This window comes from Tursiops truncatus, chromosome 20 (genome assembly GCF_011762595.2).
Source record: "Tursiops truncatus isolate mTurTru1 chromosome 20, mTurTru1.mat.Y, whole genome shotgun sequence".
NCBI lineage: Eukaryota > Metazoa > Chordata > Mammalia > Artiodactyla > Delphinidae > Tursiops > Tursiops truncatus.
Genome location: NC_047053.1, coordinates 39477697 through 39489676, shown reverse-complemented (window position 1 = coordinate 39489676; position 11980 = coordinate 39477697). Strand labels below are relative to the sequence as shown.

The 11980-nt window shown below is 45.4% G+C and overlaps 1 protein-coding gene and 1 pseudogene across 6 annotated transcripts in view; one reads left to right on the top strand and one right to left on the bottom strand.

The window, feature by feature from the left end:
• Positions 1 to 313: 313 nt before the first annotated feature.
• The window catches only part of EZH1 (enhancer of zeste 1 polycomb repressive complex 2 subunit), a 38045-nt gene continuing 26378 nt past the window's right edge, over positions 314 to 11980 (top strand). For 3 of the 6 annotated variants that reach the window (XM_073798152.1, XM_073798154.1, XM_073798151.1), the window contains exon 1: positions 345 to 367. In XM_073798152.1, the coding sequence (XP_073654253.1) occupies positions 357 to 367 (11 nt within the window). In that variant the 5' untranslated portion in view covers positions 345 to 356. Of the gene's footprint in view, positions 368 to 9170; positions 9378 to 11881; positions 11973 to 11980 lie in introns of those variants that run through there. The other 3 variants (XM_033848281.2, XM_033848283.2, XM_073798153.1) reach the window with 2 other exon arrangements.
• LOC117309690 (eukaryotic translation initiation factor 1 pseudogene) lies at positions 8816 to 9334 on the bottom strand (annotated as a pseudogene).

The following is an 11980-nucleotide window of genomic DNA, read 5'->3' as shown; positions in this document are numbered from 1 at the left end:
CCAGGTTGGTTTCAAATTATGAAGTGAGGCATGTCACTAGCGTGTGGGGATGATGCAACTACTGGATAAAGTCTTAAAGATATTAATGGCTCCGGGAGGTTTCCCAAGAGCCCTTCCTGTCCCCTGACAGCGCCGCCTTGGAAACCGTCGGGATCGGGTTGCACCACCTCGAACTCCCGAGTTTGGGGTATTGGCGCCAAACCGCAGAAGTGCGAAGAAGGATGCCCAGCCGGCCTGACCAGCGGTCGCGGGCAACGCAGTGCGCACGCGCCGGGAGGAGGCGCGGGGCGGGGCCGCGGCGTGGGGGCGGGGCCGCGGTGCGCAGGCGCCCTAGCGGCAGGTCCCTGCGGCTCAGGATGGAGGATGAGTGAGTAAACAATCCTGGGCCCGGCGGTGGGGCCGGGCCTCCGCACCTTGCCACCCGGGGCCTGAGGGAGGGAGAGTCGAAGGGGTCAGAGAACTGGAAGGAAGCGGAGGAGCACACTATCTGCCTGGCGGGGGGTAGCGGGGCGCCCACTCCCCGTTCCGAAGGCTGGGGAAAGGGGGCAGCGGGGCGAGAGAACCCCCGGCGAGAACCGCGTCTGCGGCGGGGAGGGCGGTGTGTCGGGGAGGAGGAGCGGCGGGGGCGGGCCCGGGGACGGGGAATCCCGTTGGAGGGCGGGGTGGGGTGGGCGGGAGCCCCAGCGCCGGGAGGGCGTGGGTGGGCGGTGGCACCTGCGGGGGCCCTTAGCGAGGTGGGCTCCCGGGGACCTGGGGCAGTGCACGGGAAGGACCAGACAAGGGGGCTCAGCGTGCGATGACTTTGGGGGTGTTGAGGAAGCGGTGGCAATAAAAACAGGGTGAGGCGAGTGAGGCTCCTAAGGAGCAAAATGGAAAGGGGAGCTCACTGTTGGGGTCGAGCCGGTGCCGCGTGCCTCCTTCGGGTTTGCGCACTAGGCGCCCAGCTAGCCTCCCCCTAGTCCCAGCCCTGAGTAAGAGGCTTCTCTCCAAATTTGGTCTCGCGCCAATCCCTGCCCACCCCAGAATTCTCTTGGGGATCAAATAATGTAAGGGAAAGAGCCTTGAAGCAAGGCAAGGTGGTGTATTTGGGACATGCCTGTTAGGAAATGTGGGACAAACTTATTTAGGTAAAAAGCGACTACTGAGAAATTGTTTCGGGGGCGGGGAGGGGAAGGAAGGTGGAAGGATGTTCGTGCCGCCGATGGAAATATTGAGAGTGGGCTTTTCATAGGTGAAATATGGGATTGTTAATAGAGTCGCCTAGGTATCGAGTCTAGGGCTACAGGGGTGAGGATGGGGGCTAAGAGCCGAGGTAGCCGAACCACTGGGTGCGTGCGAAGATGGCCTTGAAAGTGTAGGTATTTTCTTCCGCGTTTGCTGCCATGACGCCTTTGAAGAGAAAAATCCCCCACCCGGTGCTTTTAAGTTTAGGAAACTTGAAAGACGTTTCCAGCCGGAGAAGGTGCTAACTCCATCAGAGGTTTCTGTGAGAGCTTGTCTATTTTAAGCCTTGGAAACCCCAGGGCTGGGATGTGTGGCATTGATAAAGGAGATTACTTAATTGCGGAGAAGAAATTATTAGGAGATAAAGTACTTAAAACACACACACACACATTTATAATAGAGGAAAGGATCATCTGTAAAGATGTAATAATACTGTTATTGTCAGGGTGTATGCTGAGTGTGTACAGACAGTGTGAATTAATTCTCCCAGGGCAGAGATGTTGGTTTGTTTTATTCACTGATGCACTTTAAGCACTAAAACACTACGAAGCACACAGTAGGTGCTCAATACATGTTTGTGGAATAAATAAGTAGTGGGACGATCTCTGGGACTGGGAGTTGGGAGATCTGGATCCTAGTTCTTCCACTAACTGGCAGAGTACTTATAGGCCAATCACGGAACTCGACGCCAGGGCACAGCTTTAAAACTTACTGAGGTGGAAATGACTTTTTCATTATGGTGTTACTTTATTATTATTTTTTAAATAAATTTATTTATTTATTATTTATTTTTGGCTGCGTTGGGTCTTCGTTGCTGCGTGCCGGCTTTCTCTAGTTGCGGCGAGCGGGGGCTACTCTTCGTCGCGGTGCTCAGGCTTCTCATTGTGGTGGCTTCTCTTGTTGTGGAACACCAGCTCTAGGCACGCGGGCTTCAGTAGTTGTGGCACGTGGGCTCAGTAGTTGTGGCTCACGGGCTCTAGAGCGCAGACTCAGTAGTTGTGACACCTGGGCTTAGTTGCTCCGTGGCATGTGGGATCTTCCCGGACCAGGGCTCGAACCCGTGTCCTGTGCTTTAGCAGGCGGATTCTTTTTTTTAATTATTTTTTTAAAAATAATTTATTTAATTTATTTTATTTTTGGCTGCCTTGGGTCTTGGTTGCTGCGCGCAGGCTTTCTCTAGTTGTGGTGAGCGGGGGCTACTCTTCATTGTGGTGTGCAGGCTTCTCATTGCGGTGGCTTCTCTTGTTGCGGATCACAGTCTCTAGGTGCACAGGCTTCAGTAGTTGTGGCTTACGGGTTCTAGAGAGCAGGCTCAGAAGTTGTGGTGCACGGGCTTAGTCGCTCCACGGCATGTGAGATCTTCCCCGACCAGGGCTCGAACCCATGTCCCCTGCATTGGCAGGTGGATTCTTAACCACTGCACCACCAGAGAAGTCCGGTGTTACTTTAATTCTCTTTGAAACAGCACTAGAATAAGGAGCCTAGGATTAAAAATGAAATTTTATTCCCAAGAAGACTTTCATGAGAAGGGAAAAGGGGAGAAAATGTAGTTGGTTGGACTTGTTTCTCTTATACTTGCCTTTGAATTAGCATGCCTTTTAAAACCATTTAAAGTATTATTTATGTCTCTTTAATTCTTGAGATCTGAAACCTGGCTTCCTTAGTTCTCCAGGTAACAATTCCTGCCCTTGATTTGTGCCTTATGTGAAAATTGTAACAATTTATTTCACTAAGTATATCTTTTTCCTGTCTTGTACTAACTTTAAAAAGTCTCTACTTTGTTGACTAGCTACTTCCCAAAGAAGGTTTGAGGCAGCAATACTAAAAACACATTACATTTCTACAAAGGATAGTTAACTACAGAGAAAGAGAAAAAAACAGGACGGAGGAGCTGAATAGGCATTTTTCCAATGGAGACAAACTGATGGCCAACAGGCACGTGAAAAGATGCTCGTCATCACTGATCATCAGGGAAATAAATACAAGTAAAAACCTCAGTGAGATACCACCTCACACCTGTTAGAATGACTTTTACCAAAAAAGACAAGAGATAACAAATGCTGGTGAGAATGTGGAGAAAAGGGAACCTTGGTGCACTGTTGGTGGGAATGTACATTGGTACAGTCACTATGGAAAACAGTATGGAGGTTCCTCAGAAAATTAAAAATAAAACTGCCATACAGTCCATCAATTCCGCCTCTGGGTATTTATCTGAAGAAAATGAAAACACTAATTCAAGAAGATATTTGCCTCCAGTGTTCAAAGCAGCATTATTTACAATAGCCAAGATATAGGAACAACCTAAGTGCCCATCAGCAGATGAATGGATAACATATGAGATACATACACACTCACACACACATACACAGAATATTACTCAGCCATAAAATTTTTGCCATTTGGGGACTTCCCTGGTGGTCCAGTGGTTAAGAATCCACCTTCCAGGGGCTTCCCTGGTGGTGCAGTGCTTAAGAATCTGCCTGCCAATGCAGGGGACACGGGTTCGAGCCCTGGCCCGGGAAGATCCCACATGCCGTGGAGCAACTAAACCTGTGCGCCACAACTACTGAGCCTGCGCTCTAGAGCCTGCGTGCCACAACTACTGAAGCCCGCACGCCTAGAGCCCCTGCTCTGCAATAAGACAAGAAACCACAGTGAGAAGCCCGCGCACCACAACGAAGAGTAGCTCCCGCTTGCCGCAACTAGAGAAAGCCCGCTCATAGCAATGAAGACCCAACACAGGCAAAAATAAAAACAAATAAATAAATTTTAAAAAAAATCCTCCTTCCAATGCAGGGGACGTAGGTTCGATCCCTGGTCAGGGAACTAAGATCCCACATGCTGAGGAGCAGCTAAGTACACACGCCGCAGCTACTGAGCCCTCGTGCCACAACTAGAGAGAAGCCCGTGCACTGCAATAAAAGATCCCGCCTTCTGCAACTAAGACCCGACACAGCCATAAATAAATATTTAAAGAAAAAAAATTTTTTTTGCCATTTGCAACAACATGGATGGACCTGGAGGACATTATGCTTCTTGAAGTCAGACAGAAAAAGACAAATACTATATGTTTTCTTTTATATGTGAAATCTAAAAGATAAAACAAAAGAACAAAATTTTTAAAAATAAAAATATGTTGAGAAAGATGAAGAGAATTATATCAGATTAAGATTGAGGGAGAGGGTTTTAAAAGGAAAAACTTCTTTTAGAGAACACCTCCATTCCAGAAAGTCCCTGGTTTTGTTTGTTTGTCTTTAATTTGTCCAAACTGTGTATTGGGCTCTTTCCTGGCCTCTTTAGTCCAACAGACTGTCAATGGGGACTTCAGTGCTCCAAAACTTAAAGTCAAGAGTTCCTCAATGGGTAGAGTTCAGTGCCTCTGATGTGTTGTGTTCTCTGACACACTTGCCCTAATATTTTGATTCAAAATGGAATAACTAAAAAGTCTTGTTTTACTGAATGATAATGAGCAGTCTATATATATATATTTTTGTTGTTGTTGTTGTTGTTGTTTTGGCCGAGCCATGCGGCTTATGGGATTTTAGTTCCCCAACCAGGGATCGACCCCGGGCCCTTGGCAGTGAGAGCATGGAGTCCTAACCACTGGAATTCCCAGCAGTCAATAAATATTAAGCTTTATGCTAGTGTAATGCAGAACCAGCCAAGGTAGGACTCTAGCCTATTAGGAAGTTCCTTTAACTCTTCTGAATCAGTGTTGTACATCCTAAGAGCCAGCGTTTGGGTCTCATAAAAACTAATCCTGCTTTGATATTTATCACCATTGTCTCAAGTGCACGTGACCTGATTCTTTTAATAAAGCAACACTAGTAAATATTAATGCTATAATTTTATTTTAAATAAGAATTCAGGGGCTTCCCTGGTGGCGCAGTGGTTGAGAGTCCGCCTGCCGATGCAGGGGACACGGGTTCGTGCCCTGGTCCAGGAAGATACCACATGCCGCGGAGCGGCTAGGCCCATGAGCTATGGCCGCTGAGCCTGCGCCTCTGGAGCCTGTGCTCCGCAACGGGAGAGGCCACAGCAGTGAGAGGCCCGCATACCGCAAAAAAAAAAAAAAAAGAATTCAGTGTCGCAACTTCTTGTTAGTAAGGTTCTTTCTGTGTGTATAGTGCCCAGAAACTCAGTGAGTTTTCATAAAAGTACATAGTCATATAACCTTCACCACAAGCAAGGTATAGAACATTTTCATCATCTCAAAAATCTCCTTTATGCTTCTTTCCAGAAACATTCTAGTAGAATGTCATGTAAGTGGAATCATAAAGTATGAAGTTTTTTGTGTCTGAATTCTTTCGCTTAGCATAATGCTTTTGCGATCTATTTTGCATATACAGGAACTGTTTGTTCCTTTTTATTGCTGAGTAGTATTCCATTGTACGTATACACTGCACTTTGTATACATTCACCAATCCATAGATATTTGTGTTATTTCCACGTTTTGGCTGTTACGAATAAAGATGCTCTGAACGTTTGTGTACAGGTCTTTATGTACATATGTTTTCATTTCCCTTGGATAAATAATTAGAAATTGTGTGCCAGGTTTTACGTAAGTATATATTTAACTTTATTAAAAAAAAAAAAACTGGTGGGACTTCCCTGGTGGTCCAGTGGTTAAGAATCCACCTTCCAATGCAGGGGATGTGGGTTCGATCCCTGGTCGGGGAACTAAGATCCCACATGCCACAGTGCAACTAAGCCCACATGCTGCAACTACTGAGCCCATGCACCAATACTAGAGAGGCCATGCGCTCTGGAGCCTGCGCACCACAACTAGAGAGTAACTGGAGAGAAGCCCGCGTGCCGCAACAAAAGATCCCACGTGCCGCAACTAAGACCCAATGCAGCCAAAAAATTTAAAAAGAATAATAATAAAAAAAAACCTGGCAAACTTTTCCAAAGAGGCTGTACTTCCCCAGTACAGCCAAGTTTAGTCGTTAAGACTCTGCACTTTCATTACTGAGGATGCGGGTTTGATCCCTGGTCTGGGAACTAAGATCCCACAAGCCACGCAGTACGGCCAAAAAAATCATAATAATAAAAATAAAGTAAAAAAAATAATGTTGCAAAGTGGCTGTACCACTTTGCATTCCCACCAGCAATGTATGAGGATTCCAGTTGTTCCACATCCTTACCAGCAATTAGTGTTATAACTCTTTTTAATATTAGCCATTCTTGTGGTTGTATAATAGTTATGTCAATGTGGTTTTAATTTGCATTTCCTTAATGACTAATGATGTTGAGCATCTTTTTGTGTGCTTATCTGCCATTTCTGTATCTTTTTTGGTGAAGTATCTGTTCAAATTTTTATTTTTTATTATTTTTTAAATTTATGGCTGTGTTGGGTCTTCGTTGCTGTGCGCAGGCTTTCTCTAATTGCCGCGAGTGGGGGCTACTCTTTGTTGCAGCTCATGGGCTTCTCATTGCGGTGGCTTCTCTTGTTGCGGAGCACCGGCTCTAGGCGCGTGGGCTTCGGTAGTTGTGGCTCGTGGGCTTTAGAGCACAGGCTCAGTAGTTGTGGCACACGGGCTTAGTTGCTCCGCGGCATGTGGGATCTTCCCAGACCAGGGCTCAAATCTGTGTCCCCTGCATTGGCAGACGGATTCTTAACCACTGCGCAACCAGGGAAGCCCTCTGTTCAAATTTTTTGCCCACTTTTTATTGGGTTCTTTATTTTATTGAGTTGCAGGAGTTATTTAGATGAAGACTTATTTTTAAACTTCTTGACCATAATAGCATATTTTGGAGTTTATTCTCAATGTATAGGTGAATGTAATGAAAAGCTCTTAGCTTAGTACTTAACTGGAATATAAATAGTGTTTTGTGTATATAAGTAACTAAATAACAGATCTAGTAAAATTTAAAGTATTTTTTGTTTGCCACTTCCTTTGCCTAAGATGAATGGACCCATTTCTCCAAATCTGTTCTACTGAATGCTGAGTTTTTTGTTTGTTTGCTTTTTTTTATATGTAATCTTGGAAGTGATAGCTGTTGTTAATGTCCAGATGCTGTGAAAACCCATCCTATGGCTGTGTTTCAGGTGTTTATTTTAATCAAACTTATCTGTTCCAAACAGTATGTTTCATCTTCCTCATTCACTTTGTGGGGATTGGCCAACTGCCAAATAAACTTTTTGAGACACCGAAAACACATTAAAAAGCCAAGCAAAATAAATATTGACCCATGGTCACATGAGATTCAAATATCACTTAAATTGTAAAAGGAGGAAGCATGGCTTATTATACATTATGATTAGTTAAAACGCAGTGACATTTTCATGTACATGTGTGTACTGCTCTGGCCAAATAAAGCACTTGAGTAAAATTAGAAATAGTGGGGCTTCCCTGGTGGCGCAGTGGTTAAGAATTCACCTGCTAATGCAGGGACACGGGTTCATCAAGTCCTGGTCCGGGAAGATCCCACATGCCACAGAGCAACTAAGCCCGTGTGCCACAACTACTGAGCCTGTGCTCTGGAGCCCGCAAGGCACAACTACTGAGCTCACGTGCCACAACTACTGAAGCCCGTGTGCCTAGAGCCTGTGCTCCGCACCAAGAAGCCACCGCAATGAGAAGCCCGCACACCGCAACGAAGAGTAGCCCCCGCTTGACGCAACTAAAGCAAGCCCGTGTGCAGCAACGAAGACCCAATGCAGCCAAATAAATTAATAAATAGAAATAGTGCCATTAATTATTAGACTATTGTGGTGTGCTCACAGTTATCTCTTTTGGCAGACTGTAGGAGATCACATTTCAGCTATAACTCCTTTTATAATAAAAATAGTGATGTTTTCCTGTGGCCATCTCCTCTAAGAAATCTACACACACACACGCACGCACGCACGCACGCACCCTAGCAGCTGTGGATTCTTTTCCATTACTTGGCCTCCATTTTTACCCTTTTTTCTTTCTTTCTTTCTTCTCTTTTTTTTGTTTCTGAAAAGTTTTATTTAAATAAGGGTTTAAATACAATACATAACATTAAAACTGAAGGAAAAAAACAGTTTGTTACTTCACGTGGCATCGGGCAGCTGTTGCTAGTAAGTTGCGAGCTCTACAGCTACATGACTGATACATCGGTTTGAAATTTGTTCCCTTGTCAAAAATTAAAAAAAAAAAAAGTTTAACTCTGATAGAAGGTTGGCCTCACATTCTAGTTTGGACATCGATCAGCTAGGATATGTCTGGTCAAAAAGACCTTGGTGGCAAGCCAGGTGTCCTGTCACCTCAATAGAAGGAAGGTGGCTGCTCTAAGCTCTGCCCACCTGGTCACGTTGGAGATACCACGGGATCTTTCCCCTGATGATCAAAGACTCCCTCTAGCAGTACAGCTGCCGTCGCTGCCTCACCCCATCCTCCACTCTCAGCTTCACCGAGGGCTGTTCAGGTGGCGACATTCTCTTAGGGCAGGGAACTCTGTAGAGGGATTGCTGAGGAGCTTCTGGCCAGACATAGCTGCCTGTGATCTTGGGGCTCTGGACTTGGCTGAAACATCGCTGTTATTGCTTTGTTTCAGGCCGGACACTGCCAGGTGCCTACTGCTTGACCTCTGTTTAAATGAGGGACTTCAAGACTAGACAGCATGGCTCTTTTCAGTTTATTGCATGAAGGAGTTACACTAGTCCAAGTTAAAAGCAGACCCCAAATGGTTACATTACACAAGCTGTGAGGTTTTTAAACTTGTGACAAGGGACAGGAGGAAAATTCTACTCATTGCAAGGAAATCCTCACTTAAGCTTCAGTGAGCCAGGAGCACTTAAAACCCATGAACCTTCAGCTGATCGTCCTTAGCCAGTCCAATCTCTACGAGGAACTGGCATATGTTCTTGCGCTGGTCACCCTGTAGCTGAATTACTTCTCCGTATTCTGGACGCTCAATTACAGTTCCATCGCAGGCAAATTTCTTCTGAAACGCCGTCACTCGTTTCTTTTTATCGTAATCATCAGCTATCCCTTGGGCAGTAGTAAGGGTCTTCCTGCCATTTCTCTGTTAAATTCTTAGATGGCTATAATCCTCAGCGGCAGCAGGAAGCAGATCATCACCCGTACTTGGCATCAGCAAAGGGGTCGAAAGAGTGGAGGTTCTGGATAGTGGACATACCATATGATTCCTTTTCCTTGGTGGAAACGACCTGCACCTGCGTAAGACAGAAGACGGCGGGTTGGGGGGATGGAGCGTCAGGAAGCGAGGGGGCTCGAGGGGAGGCTGCTGAGTCCTCGGCTGCGGCTCAATGACTGGGACCCTTTCCTTCCTTCCTTCCTTCCTTCCTTCCTTTTTCTCTCCCTCTTTCTCTCTCTCCCCCCTCTCCCTTTCTCTCTCTTTCCTTTTATTTTCTTTGGCTGTGCTGCATGGCTTGCACGATCTTAGTTCCCCGACCAGGCATTGAACCCCAGGCCCTTGGCAGTGAAAATGCAGAGTCCTAACCACTGACCACCAGGGGATTCCTGGTCTCCAGTTTTAAATGGATGGAGCAACCTACCTTAAGCTTACTGTTTCAAAAAGGGAAATGAGTGGGAGTTCCCTGGTGGTCCAGCGGTTAAGACTCCACGCACCCAATGCAGGGGACCTGGGTTCGATCTCTGGTTAGGGAACTAGATCCTGGGTTAGGGAACTAGATCCCGCATGCTGCAACTAAGGCCCAACGCAGCCAAACAAACAAATAAATAATTTTTTTTTTTTTTTTTAAAAGGGGAGGGCTTCCCTAGTGGCGCAGTGGTTGAGAGTCTGCCTGCCGATGCAGGGGACACGGGTTCGTGCCCCAGTCCAGGAAGATCCCACATGCCGTGGAGCGCTAGGCTAGGCCCGTGAGCCATGGCCGCTGAGCCTGCGCGTCCGGAGCCTGTGCTCTGCAACGGGAGAGGCCACAACAGTGAGAGGCCTGCGTAACGCAAAAAAAAAAAAAAAAAAAAAAAAAAAGGGAGGGCTTCCCTGGTGGCGCGGTGGTTATGAATCCGCCTGCCATGCAGGGGACACAGGTTCGAGCCCTGGTCAGGGAAGATCCCACATGCCTCGGAGCAACTAAGCCCATGTGCCACAACTACTGAGCCTGCGCTGTAGAGCCCAAGAGCCACAACTACTGAAGTCCACGCGCCTAGAGCCCGTGCTCCGCAGCAAGAGAAGCCACCACAATGAGAAGCCCACGCACCGCAACAAAGAGTAGCCCCCACTCACCGCAGCTAAAGAAAGCTTGCGCGCAGCAATGAAGACCCAACGCAGCCAAAAATAAAGAAATTTATGAAAAAATTTAAAAAAATGAAAAAAAGGGGAAAATGAGTTCCAAAAGGAATGGGAGAGGGATTGCAGTACAAAACCAATTGTTTGGGTCATGTGGGTCTCGATAAGGGTAACCTAAGGTTTCTTAGGGAGGCATTTTGTCCTAGATTTGAATCATTTTTTCATTTCCTAAAGCAGATTATTATTAAGCTTGTTCAGGGCAGAAATTATATGAACAACTGCTTAATATTACATGTGAGCAGGGTGTATGTTCTTAAATGGTTTTTTCATTCTAAAAAAGAGTCCCTCTTTTGGTCCCCATTCCGTAGAGGCATGAGAAGTACTTAAAAGATGTAGGAAGAAGAGAGATGCTGTAATTTATAGGAGAGAAATTCAGGTCTGCTTAATTTTTGTTATAACCCAGCACCGTGGTACCTTAGCTTCTGGGATTCAAATTCTTAGGTTATGGTATTGTCGTTGTTAAATTCCCTTCCGCCAGAGAGATAATATTTAACTCACAGAGAATTCTGTTTTTAAGAGCTTGAATCACTTGATTGCTTTAACAGTAAACACAGTGAGTCTGTCTGCTTCTTTGCTATTCTGTCCTTACTTCATTTATCCTTCAAGTTTAACATAGCATTACACCAATCCGTCTGGTTCTTTAAATGAAACATTCAGATATAGTCCTCTTGAAGTCCAGTAGCATGAGATATAATTATGATCTGGTGGTGGCATATGTGTGACAGTGGGCTAAATTTTGCTGCTTTCTTGTCTGTGCTGTCATTTCTTGTGGGTGAAAACAGGTAATTTAAAAATGCTTCTAGGGGACTTCCCTGGCGGTCCAGTGGTTAAACCTCTGCACTTCCGCTGCAAGGGACACAAGTTCGATCCCTGGTCGGGGAACTAAGATCCCACATGCCGCACGATGCAGACAAATAAATAAATAAAATGCTTCTAAACTTTAGTTTCTGTTTCAAATTTTGGCTCTTCATAGCTCCTTGTAATGTTTTTAGAAATGTAGAATGTTAGGTGAAATAAATAGGCTTCGTTCTCCAGGAAACCTAAGTAGTTGATGTAGAATGAAAACATAACCTTGCAGATTTTATTGAATTTTTACATGCACTTAATATTTGTTCTTTCTCTAAAATATTAATCTTTGGACCTGCTGGCTGAGCCTAGAAATTGGTGCAGAAAAGCACACTTGGTAATTGTGAGAATATATTTGTATGTATGACTGGAAGGATAGAATTCAATAAAATAAAGCACACTTCTCAAATGGCATCAAGTATTATTAGGACCTGACTTATATGCAGATATAGTGGTAGCAGAGACCTCAAAGTCTTCATAGTTCTTAGGGAGCATCCTACTGAGGGAATCAGGGTCTAAACATGCTCCACTGACTTGAAACCACTGTCTGTTCTCTTTTGAAAAGCTGAACATTTGTTTGGCCTTTGTGTCTTGCCATTCCTCTGAAGAACAGAAGACACCTGTAAAACTATACCCTTTGCCCTGCATTCTATGAGGTAGGTAG